The 12,067-nt window shown below is 47.1% G+C and overlaps 1 protein-coding gene across 9 annotated transcripts in view; it reads right to left on the bottom strand.

The window, feature by feature from the left end:
- Positions 1-1,454, bottom strand: part of Dock3 (dedicator of cytokinesis 3) — a 309,055-nt gene extending 307,601 nt beyond the window's left edge. For 6 of the 9 annotated variants that reach the window (XM_060385335.1, XM_060385336.1, XM_060385337.1 and 3 more), the window contains exon 1: positions 1,032-1,341. In XM_060385335.1, the coding sequence (XP_060241318.1) occupies positions 1,032-1,068 (37 nt within the window). In that variant the 5' untranslated portion in view covers positions 1,069-1,341. Of the gene's footprint in view, positions 1-1,031 lie in introns of all 9 variants that reach the window. The other 3 variants (XM_060385339.1, XM_060385340.1, XM_060385341.1) reach the window with 2 other exon arrangements.
- Positions 1,455-12,067: the final 10,613 nt, after the last annotated feature.

Here is a 12,067-nt window from a genome sequence, read left to right as displayed (position 1 = left end):
CTTGCCCGAGGGTATTACGAAACAATTGTTACCACCGCAGTTTACAAAGTTACTTTGTAATGAATTGTGAACAAAATAATGATAGAATTGTTGCAATAATTGAAATAATCTGCCTTTAGGCAGTATATTGCCTATAAATTTTCTTAGATTTTTCCATCCACAAGCTAAGAAAGAAAAACCCTGCACACTCAACATTTTAGATATTTCTAAGTAAACCCGATACGTTATTTCCAATAATGTAAAGTGGCTGAGCACTCCTGTCGTGTAATGACCACGAAATACTAACATTGTAAAAGTAAAACGCTCTGTCCCTTAACTGAATATTCTTTTTAAAGAAATGGAATGTTAAAAGAAATCGTAAGCCTTCCGGAGTTTCACCTAATAGTTAAGGAAAAACTACGGAGTAACGTTCTCATTTGAAAACAGATTTAAAAAAAAAAATGTCAACAAAATACAATAAACTTCAACAGTGATGTGTGTCTAAAACACTCCCCCACGGTAGTAAGATAACTATTTCTGATACTTAAAGCAAGACAAAAAAATATCTGCATCACTTTGAACTGAGAAAATGATGTCAACGTTTCTGCATCTTTTTTTTTTTTTTTTTTTTTTTTTTTTTTTTTGGTAAGATCCCAGTCGGGAAATAAACCGCCATCGGGCTCATCAACTTTGGTGCAGAAACTCATTAAGCTCGAGGCTTCCGGCTGCTGGAGAAAGCAAGAGTCTCGGAACGCGTCCTCCCGGATAAACCGTCCTGCGCGCCGCACACCACACGCCTCCCGCAACTGCCCCAGCCTTGCGGCCCCTCCCGCGGGCCGCCCCTGCCGAGGCCGCCCCGCCAGCGCCCCCTGCCGCCCTCCCGCGCCCAGAGCCCGGCCCAGCCCCGCGCCCGCCCCGCGCGCGCCCCGCGCCGAGGCCGCACCGTCTGCGGGCAGGGGCGGAGGAGGCAGGGCAGCGGGCGAGGCGGGGCCCGGGGCTGGGGCAGGTGCCCCCCGGCCCCCGCGCCGCCGCCGGGCCGCGGCCTCACCTACCTACGCCGTATTTCTCCTCCTCCGTGGGGGTCCACATGGCCGGGCCGGGCGCGGCGGCTGGGCGACGGCGCGGAGGGGACGGCCCGCAGGGGCGGCCGCGGGCCCGGCTGTGGCGCACCGCGAGGCGAGGCGGGGGCGGGCGGTCAGGCGGCGCGGGGCGGCAGGCGGCGCATCCCTCCCAGGCCGTCCGGGATGCCGCCGCCACCTCGGGACGCCCGGTCCTGCCCGCGACGCTCCACGGGCGGCCGGGCAGCCCCCGGCTCCTCCTCGGGCGAGGGCTCGGCCCCTGTCCGTCGCCGCGCCGCCGCCGCTCGCTCCCTCACCGCTCCGCCGCTGGCTTCCCCGGCGCCGCCGCGGCTCGCCTCGCCTCAGCGGGCTCGCAGGACGCCCGCGCATGCGCCGCTCCCCGGCGCGCGGGGGCTCGCAGGACCCGGGCTCGCGCCGCCCGAGCCCGCGCGCGAATCCACGAGATGCCGCTGCGGGCCAGCGGAGGGAAATCTGCGAGAGGCTATTGGCTAGCCCGGCCTCGGAGGCCGGGTCCCTCCGCCCACCCGGAGCCCTTGGCTGCGGCCAGCGCCGAGGGGGGTCGCGGTCCTGCGTGTGGAAGGGCACGGTGCCTCCCGCCAGGCGCACGGAGATGGCCGATCGCCCTCTGGTCGGAGAGGGGAGAACCGGCAAAAAGGGAGCCATCGTCACTAAACTCGTCTCATTGTGACCGCCACATCCTCTGAAAGGTCCTCTACTGCCATGGGAGGGTCTGGCAGAGTGGGATCGCCTCAGAGCAACCAAGTGCACGGGTTCCCGGCCTCCTAGGGTGCCTTATCTAGGCCAAGGCCTCCTAACACCTCCTGGGTCCTTTTGTTGAATTGGCTGCTGTGCTGAGAGTGTGGGGCCTGAGCAAGCTTAGCAGCCTTCCTAGCAAAGAAACCTTTCCTCTCCGAACTGTGTCTAGTCGTCTACACCAGATCTATGCCACAGCCTCCGTGGGGCCTCCAGCCCTCCTGAGTTGAGGCTCCCTTGTAGAACTTTCTTCCCCCTTCCCCTCCTAAGAATCCATTGCTCTGAAGGCTACCAACATGACCTTAGGATCCCTACTGTCACTGCTCGGCCAACACGGGGAACTTTGGGACTCTACATGTAAAACCACCATGTATCCAATCATGCCTTGTCACCAGCACTCTAAGTTCAAAACCTTGGTGTCGTGCCTCGCTATCACTCTTGGGTGCCCTGTTCTTCAAAGCCCACCTCAGCATCTCTATTCCAGGAAGCCTTAAAGGTCCCCTGGAGAAGCAGTACCCTAGTGCCAACGCCATTTATCCAGTCTCCCCCTTACCTGTTTTGTCTGGGATTTCAGGTATCCATTTGTATCTAACAGCTCTAATCTTTCTCCCATAGGACTCTCAGTGTATTGGCTTGTAGGCAAGCTTTAGGCTAAAGTCATCTTTCTGGCCTCTGAGCCCCCACACAATTCAACATTTAGTGCATGGCCACTAACTGACAAGCAAGGGTAGAATAAGAATATTCTGGTGCCACTGCCACGGTGACACTCACCTGTAATTATAGTACTGAAAAGTGAGGCAAAAGACTCCTATGTTTGAGACCAACCTGGGCTACATACAGAGAACTTGCTTTTTAAATTTTTTTAATTCAAAAGTATCTTAGTAATTGCTAGATCTTGTTGGTTTCTTCTTCAAAGCGTCCTGACTGTCCTCATCACTACCTCGTGATCTATGAACTCTTTCCTCCACCAATGAAGGCTGCCACTCCTGCCCAGACAATGTCTTCTCTGTGAACAATTGCATTTGTCAATAACCAGATACACTTTGAAAGTGGAAAGAGGGATCCAAAGAACCAAAGCAAAACAACAGAGATTCCCTTATTTACTTAGCTAGCTCTTCCAGGAACATAGACCACCCCACCCCGCAGGACAGTGTCAGCCATGGAGGGCATACCACATAATGGCACCACATTCCCACAAAGCTCTCTCCAGAGGGCCCTGACCACCTGGTGGGTCCAAGCAACACAAGTCTTCTAAACACCCACGAAGCTCTTATTTCATCCTCTACTTCTATCCCCTTGACTGGTGTGCATATGACAGTTGCAGAGCCTAAGGTCCAGTTTTCCCAAAGTTTACTCCCATTTCCAAACAAAGAAAATCCACCCTATTGCTGCTCATCTCAGCTCAGAGGTCAGAGAATATTAATTCCAACCTGTAAGAGGAGAACGTGGGGGGTGGGAGCAAGGAGGAGTGAAAGGACATTCTGGACTCCTTTACTCTTGCTGTTCGCACTAAATTTAGGTTGTTTTCTTGAAATAGAGCGAAAGGACACAGCATACATTGTGGAGAATCAGACCTCAGCAGGACCCTAGCACCTGCTCTTCTGTCCCTATAGCATCTGGTCTGAGCCTTCCTTTCCTCAGGCTCTCAGTCCACTTGATAACCCTCAACGCACAACCCTCTCAGCCATAAGCTGATTTCCAGCTTGCATCTGAAAAATCAGAATCCTTCCTGACCTCTGTGTCCTCTTTAGCCAGTTTCCTTGTGTTCCTGCCAACACCCGGGCTCTTGCTCCTCCTTTGGAAGCCTGTCTCCCATTTTCACCCTGCCCTGCTCCACAGGCTCCTGCTACCCTAGGACGACCAGCTTGTCAGTAACCTCACCACTCCTCAACCATTCATTCTTCCGCCTCTCTCCTGTGTGACTTCAGAACAGAACTGTCTGTTCCAGGTCCTTTTGTGTCAGTGTAATGTATTTGGTTCTCAGCCCCTCGCTATCTGATTTCTAAGCTTACCACCTAAAACTGCTCTCCCAGAACTCTCCAGAGCTGTCCTAATTCCAAACACTGGATGTATATCTACCATTTCTTGATTTGATGGGGCTTTTGTGAACTATAGCCCATAGCCCACAACCTCTCCCGCTTGAAACTCATCCTCACACCTTCTCCAGAAAGACTCCCCAGCTGCCCTCCATCAAAGTTTTTCTCTACTATCAGGGCCTTTTTCCCCTGTAGCATTTACTCCTCCACCTTGCTCTAAAAGATGGAATGTGTCTGCTTGGCACATTGACAGCCATCCATTTTATTCCTCAGTGGCAAGGATTTCATTTATTTTAGCCCACACAGAGGCTAACAGGGGCTGGCACCTAACAGGAATATCACATATACTCTCTGGTGAATACTCTACCTGCATTTCTATGGAAGCCATAATAACTTAGGATGACAAAGAGAACCGGGATGCTTTAGCAAATCACAAATCTCCCAATCAGAATAAATGTCCTTATTATAAGAACATCAGTTTTAATTGTGAGACATTTTACTGAACAGCTATATAAAAAGGCAAACATGGTAGAACAATTTAAGAAACAAAGAAGTCTGCAGACAGCTTGTCCTGTCACGTCACCATCACTTTTGGTTTTGCCTCATTACCTTAAATGATAAATTGCAACTTGATGACTGGGGAAGAAATCAAATTTTCATCAGGAAATCCCTTAATACTAGTGGCTATTAAAAGTAACTATAATGAAACAGATTTCCTAAATAGTGTATAAGAAATGCAGAAAAGTATCATATTTCCTCAGTTGATCAATAATCCTTTTACCATGAGCAAACTCTGGAATGGCAGATCCCTCATCAGCTTTGGCAGATGAGGCTGACCCTCTACTGTTCTGTCAGCTTGCACTTCAAGCCTTCTTGTTCCCTTCTGCCTGGAGATTCAGACAGCAGCATTTAAGGAGCCAGCCAGGCTGATGACTCAGCTCATAAAACAATGTGTGGCCACAAAGATGATGTTTATCCGGGAGCATTCTGGAGGCTTTCGCTACTGAAGCCGGCAAGCTGTGGGTATGTGGCACACGATGCTCATTCTCCCAAGAGTTTCTGGTGAGCGTGAAAAAGCAGCACTCACTTTTCTCTCCCAGCAGTTGATCTCACATGATGCTCTGTCTAAACAGAATGGTAAGAAAACTTCAGAAAAATGCATCTGGCATAGAGGCAAATCTAAATAGAATGCAAACAGAAGCAGCACCCTGCCTTCCCTTGACCAGGAGGAACTTCTACCTGCACAAAGCCCAGGAGCAAAGAATGAGACTCACACAATTAACCTCTGCTTTGCTGGCACCCTCCAGGTGGGAGCCTCCTCTGGTTGGTAGAACACCTGCAGAGCTAGTTTTCTTTGTGAAGACAAACACCTCAGGTAGCCACTCTCGCACCAAACTGACACCTTGTAAGGAGCTGCCTCTGAGGCAGCCCAAGAACAAAGGGCTAACCCAGCACACAGAGATAGCTGCCCGCATTAGGGTCCTTTCAGGTAAGGAGACCTGAAGTGGCTAAAAAAAAGCATTATTAGCATTTTGCCTTAAGTTGTTTTTGCAATGACTCTCTATGCAGTGGGGAGGGAATAGGGAGGAGTGTGAAAGAGAAACAGATTAAGCAGTGCAATATTTCATTATTTTTCCTAAAATGACAAACTTTAACCATCTGTTCCTATTTAATCAACCCATTCAAAATATTATTAAAATGCAGATTTTTTTTTTTGCAGCGTCTTCAAATGAGGGAAAAACCAAGGTTCTTCTGACTTCAGCCCCTGAAGATTGAATAGGGCGTTTCTGGATGGGCTGTGGCTATCTAGTCCCACCATGAGGAACAGCCCAAGATGTGTCTAAATGTGCTTGAGAACCTGAAGCACCCAGCACTGAGCTCCTTGGAGACAGTAACATGATGTCCTTCTTTGTCATCCTCATTGCCTAACCCAGAGGATGTCTATCACACACAGTAGACACTCAGTAAATGTCCTTTGAATTGAATACATTAGTAAAAGAAGGCTTTCCTTTTATATCTTTGTTCCAATAAAGCTCCCATTTACTTATTATTTTTTGACTAAGGAAATGAGCAAAAACAAGTTACAAAGTGAGATACCCCCAGAAGGAAGGGCAAACAGATAGAAGCTTGGCATTGCTTAGTTCTCCTTCCTCTTGGGGGAAATAACTTTGCCCTTGAATTTCTACACTAAGTCACCAAGGGGCGATTGAAATTAAAAACCTTGGAGAGTAATTAGCAACAAAACATTCTAATGTCAAGAAGTGAATTTTATGGGACCATATTTGTAATATTAATTGAGCCTCTGTGTAGCCAAATGGTGAAATTATTGCTCTAATACAAATAGGCCCAAAAGAGAAAAACAGCCCAAAATAGCACAGATATTGCAAATCAGGACAGAGGTAATTTCTCTACACATAAAAAGCAACCAATTGCAATGCATTCACCAACTCACTGAAGTGCAAAACAAAGCCCGCTTCCTTGACGAAGCTGTTGTTTGCCCAGTATCTCGATTGCTGTGGGACTGGGACCAAGAAGGGAACTAAGGCCTTATTCCTATGCCTACCACATAGAATATGAGATTTTTTTTTTTTTTTGCAGCATTCCTTCACTTATTATGGACAAGGGTCATGACAGAAGATATTCATGGTCTTCTTCATAAAAGGGTTTATGATCTAATCATGGGAAAGAGAAAAATGAACCAGTTACCACATAAGCAAATCTCTAATCAGAGACTCAAGACTAATGTAGGAAGGGAGGACCAGTCAGGGAGCCTGACCTAGTTTGCAAGTCAGGGAAGACTTCCTGGAGGAAATGATACTTAAATTGGAGGCTAGTGAAGCAGATGAATCAGCCAAATAAAGAAAGCATTCTAGACAGAAAGAGCTTTGGGGAGGTAGATGTACTAGAAAAGCTGCCGAAGGTGCTTAGGATGTAAGCAGATAAGCAGAGAGTGGGAAGAGAGGTGTCTGCAGTAAAAGGTAGGTCCAGGTCTTGGGACCCTGGTGGGTCTTGTGACATTGTGCTTTAGACATTGTCAGGCCCTAACAAGCCATGCTAAGACACATGAGTAAGACACAGCCTGCAGACAAAGCTTTTAGAAGAAATCTTGAGTATATTTAGCAAGAGTCCACTTGAGTACTGGGCTCAGAGCTTATCTCTGCACATTTCCCAACTTTCTGAACACCAAATAAAGACTAACTATATAAAAATCAAACTAGGGCCCCTCCTCACCCAGAATCACTCCAGGCCTCTCTCTCTTCCCTGAGCTAATCCCTCTTTTTTTCTCGACACAGCCTACATGTACGGACTCCAGCCCTCATTTCTCAGGCTCAGAAGGACACAGCCTAGTCTCCAGAACCACAGAAGAGTTCAGGGACCCACTGCTCCAAGTGCAGACTTAGCAGTTTGTTTGTTTCCCTACAACTCTGCGCATGCAGTGGAAAGAAGAGCACTAAGCATGCTGGGAAACAGCTGGGCCCGAATCCGATCAGGGACCATTGCTGAATTTTTTTTTCCTTGAGAAACATTCTATAGAGAGTGAAAAAAAAAAAAAAAAAACCTGAAAGAGTCACGAGAACAGACCTTGAATATGTGCTTAGAAAATGCAAGGTCCTGACCCAGAGAGCAACAGAAACAGTATCCACGTTGTTGCCACTGAGGAAGAGAAACTTGAAGAAATGGAACCTACTCTACAATTAACACTGAGGGCGATGGATCAGAACTTATTATGCAGTCATGAATTATAAAACAATCAGAGAAGTAATACTGCTCTACCAACCCGCCATGCCAGGATCCTCTGAAACTTTTTATGAGAACTCATCATTGGATGGCCTTGCACTCAGATCTCCCATCCCCAGCCCCACTCACTCCAGACCACTCCTAATCTTACTACAAATTTCAAGTAACATTGGAATAAAGATTAGAGCTTAAGGCTCTGGACTCAGAACTGGGCTCCTATTCAGTCCTGGACATTCTCATACTGTGTGACCCTAAGCAAGTAATTGAACCTCTCTGAACCCATTTTCATCTAGCAAGCGAAGATTATAATGCTTTCAGTACAAGAGATGCCTATAAGATAATGCCTGTAAAATTCTCAACAAAGAGCATGGCATGGAGTAAAAGTTCACTGGAATCTTGCTGCTCTCCCCATGTTAGACCCAGAAACACTGGGTCTCCACAAATTTGTAGGACCTGCCTTTCTGCCAAGCCAGGCTGAGAGAATTGGTTTGATCACTCCTGCTCAGCTGGCTGTCCACATCTACCTTTTATCAGCCAGCACTTAGATGAGCACCAGCCTCCTCTCTCTATTTAACACCAAAAATATTGATTTCCCCATTCTATCTTCATGAAACAACACCCTCGAGATCTATAAATGCCATCCGTTCACCACGACCATCAAATCCCCTGCTCATAGTCACTCTCCCTACAGCCACAGGGTCCTCGGCTGCTGAGGCATAGATATGTTTCATTTTGCACTTGCTTAAAGGTCAAACATGAATTTCTCCCCATTATTGTACTGTGTCTTGTCACACAGACTCTCTGTTTCATGGATTAGTCACAGTCTTGCTATCAAATTAAATATTCCTCGGTGGTTATTTTTAGAGAGATCTTTTTCTAACTCTACATGGTGCAATGATGTGTGTGCACCCACAGCTCTGGAATCCAGGCATTAGCAGGTGGGCTCCAGACTCTGTGAGGGCTCAGATTCCTCTACAAAGCAGCAGGAGGAGGCAGTGGACCAGCAGAATCAGCAACCTGGCTCTGTCCATGAATCCCTGACAAATGAAAAATATGTCATTTCCCTATGCTTTTGTTGACTGGTCATCCACCACAAAGTCCAGTAAAGGCTCAGGAAGCTCTTGACACAATTGTGAGTTAGGCCACCTCTCATTTGGGTGTCCCTGCTATTCTAGCGCAAGGACAACAGTGTCCTCATTTCCTGCACCCTCATGGAAGCTTCCTAACCCATTCCCATGAGTTCTGCTTGCATAACTAGGCCGTCATCAATAGAGAAACGAGGCCCTCAAAAGAGAGCAGAATCTCAGATTTGGCTGGAGTGGGTGTGCTTGCTAGGTGAATCTCTTTTTCACCTGACTAAAAGCACAGAGTAGATAAGAAGTGCTTCTATACGTTGGACCTTAAGGTGGTCAATGCGTAGCCGAGGCAGTAACATCCACAAAGTGACAAGATCATAACTGCCGATGAGATTTAGCATTTCTTCTTGAGGGATCCTCTATGGAAAGGGCAGCAAATACCTCATTCCTGATGTCCCTTTCCATCTATGTGCCTCTCGTGACTATGGCATCTGAGCAGCCCCCTCAGAGCACTTGAGACTAGGGGAGGGATAGAAAAAGAATTCTGGGGTCAGTTTGTAGCTCTATTTAGCTCCACACTAAGCTGCTTCCTCCACAAAGCCTGTATCACCAAAATAATAATAATAATAAGAGATGTTTTGACCTCTACTGGACTTCCTTTTTCAACTTATTCAGAAGTTGAATGGAAGGAGAGAAAAATTACTTACTGCAGTACTGATGGCTTTTTTTTTTTTTTAGATTCTTATCTACTGCAGATGCTTCAGACACTTCGAGGCAGGCTGGAGGCTAGGTGGACTGGAAGAAAATCCAAGAAAGCTTGACTGAGAGAATGTCAGTCAAGAAAGCTATGTCTCAGAGAATATTTGACATGGCACAGGCAAGGAGGAAGTAGAAGTACTCTAGGAAGAGGGTCTCACAAACCGAGATAGAGAGGGAGGAAGAAATAGAGGTACATAGAAGAAGGCACAGCAAGTCAAACTAAAACCCGGAATCTCCTTTGGGGACACAGCAGTAGATGGAGACAGACTAAATAATTCTGAGCAGTCAGTGGGGACTAGACTAATAAATTAGTTAAGAGGTGTTTCCTGAAGTTTCTGTGAGGCCCACAGGAAGTGGCTATAGAGAGAGCCAATGGTGTCCTAGAGGGCACCTTCTGCCCTGTAGGTGAGGACCGTTGAGGCAGGGATGAGGGAGCCATTCAGAGACCTTGCTGAGAAAGATACCAATGTGAATCCTTCTTTGGGAGCTGCTCCCATGGAGAGAAATAGAATCAGTAAATGAACAGATGGGGGAAATGAGCATCTTATTTAACCACCAAAAGAAAGACAAATTGAAGCTATGATGAGACCCCTCTTTGGTGCATCTTTTTTTTTTAATTAAATGACGAACGTGTAGGCAGTTAGGAGTGTTGGACTGGGTATTCTAAGTCGGGTGGGTCCAGTTGATCTCCCACCAACAATATGGCTATAAATGCCAAAAACATGTAATTATTTGTTTTGTAGAAATGGATTGAGTAAGTTCTATTTCTATAGAAATTCAATATAATGCTGTTTATAAATATTAGATATGACCCAAATGACCATACATAGAATTGCTTGCCCAAGAGATGTTACACCATGCAATTTTACCAAGAAAGCCATATATCAAGATAGAAAGTATGCATTACCCAACATTCAGTGAAAAATGATAGGGGTTATGCAAGAACAAGTGCACGTGGGTACAGACTAGAGTAAAATGCGTCAAAAGATAATCCTTCACTTTTCTGCAGTTTCCCAATGTGTGTGTATAGTTTCCACCCGAAAGCCAACTGTATAAAGCGTTGTGACTTTCTCGGGATAATAACACCCACAGGCAGGACGTGGCGTTGAGCAAGCCTGGAGCCCGCCCTTTCGCCTTCCTTGGAGCTCACCTCCGCTGGAAATGAGCAGGACCGACGGTCCCAGTGAGGGTCTTGCCGTAGAGACAGCAACACTGCGACACTGCGAAGGGATTCCTTCCCACACTTGCTTCATCCTCCCTAGCTCAGTTGACCTGCCCTGCCTGCCAGCCCCCAAGCCCAGCCTTGCAGGACACTGAGCCTGTATTTTTCTTTGTGGCCAGGGAGGCCTCTGATCACCAAGAGCACCTCAAAGCTTCTTGAAGAGGCGGAGGAGAAAGGTTTCCTCCGTCGCCTCCATCACCACCACGTGGTACCGCACACCGCTCCATCCACCCAATAGGCCTCTAGCTCTATTGCTCCGCAGAAAGGCCCGCCTCGACTCTACAGAGGAGGCCTGCAATGCCGGCGCTCATGATTGCTTCTCTGTCCTTGTCCTACTTTCCCTACTCCGCAGTATCTTACACATTAACCAGCTCTTTCTTGCTGGGAACACTTGCATTTCAGAGTCTTATAATAAACCATATAGTCAGGCCTCCAGATCTGCGGATTTCCACATCAGTGCTTTAAACCAACATTGGAAAATAGATTTTTTTTTTTAAATTACATCTGTACTGAACACAAATTTTTTTCTCATCATTATTCCCTAAACAAAACAGTATAAGAGCTATTAGCACAGCAGTTACATTGTACTAAGTATTAAAACTGATCTAGAGATGATTTAAAGTACTTATGAGAGTCTGCATAGGTTATATGCAAATACTATGCCGTGTTACATAAGAGCCTGGCGCATCTCCGGATTTTAGTACACGTGCGGATCTTGGAATCAATCCTCCATTGATATCAAGGGACAACTGTTCTCTTTTGCTTTTCTCTTGCCTGGCTGCTCGCTATCCGTTTACTTTCCTGATACCTGCTCATCTTTTTTGATGGTTAATTTGCGTGTGCACTTGAGTGGAGTGAGAGATACAGCGAGGGCATTAATGATCCATACCTTCCGTTGTATCTGTGAGAGCACGGGCTCAGCTCAGTGTTCCCTCTTCCCTGCTTCCTGATCCTCTATGACAGGAAAGAACAGCCTCTCACTACCCCTGCCTTCTCGCCAGTGGTCATGAAAAAAGCAACTAATGGATCTTTCTTTAATCCCTATTTCTCTCTTAGTTATTTTCTGTTACTGTGGTAAGACACACTGATGAAGGCAATTCCTAGAAGAAAGAGCTTATTAGGGGGCGTACAGTTTCAGAAGGTGAGAGTTAATGGCCTTTATGATGGGAAGCATGGCAGCCAGCAAGCAGGCAGGGCACTGGAGCAGTAGCTGAGATCCTACATCTTGATCTACAAGCATGAAGCAGAGAGAAGTCTAACTGGGAATGTCATGGACTTTCGAATCTTCAGGGAGTGGCCTCAGTGACACACCTCCCACAAGGCCACACCAAACCTCCTAATCCTTCCCAAAGAGTTCTGCCAAGCATGCAAATACATAAGCCTCCTGAGGCCTCTCTCATCCAAACCACCACCTCTTCTCAATTC

The sequence above is a fragment of the Meriones unguiculatus genome, chromosome 6, assembly GCF_030254825.1.
Source record: "Meriones unguiculatus strain TT.TT164.6M chromosome 6, Bangor_MerUng_6.1, whole genome shotgun sequence".
Classification (NCBI taxonomy): domain Eukaryota; kingdom Metazoa; phylum Chordata; class Mammalia; order Rodentia; family Muridae; genus Meriones; species Meriones unguiculatus.
This window is presented reverse-complemented; position numbering and strand designations above follow the sequence as displayed.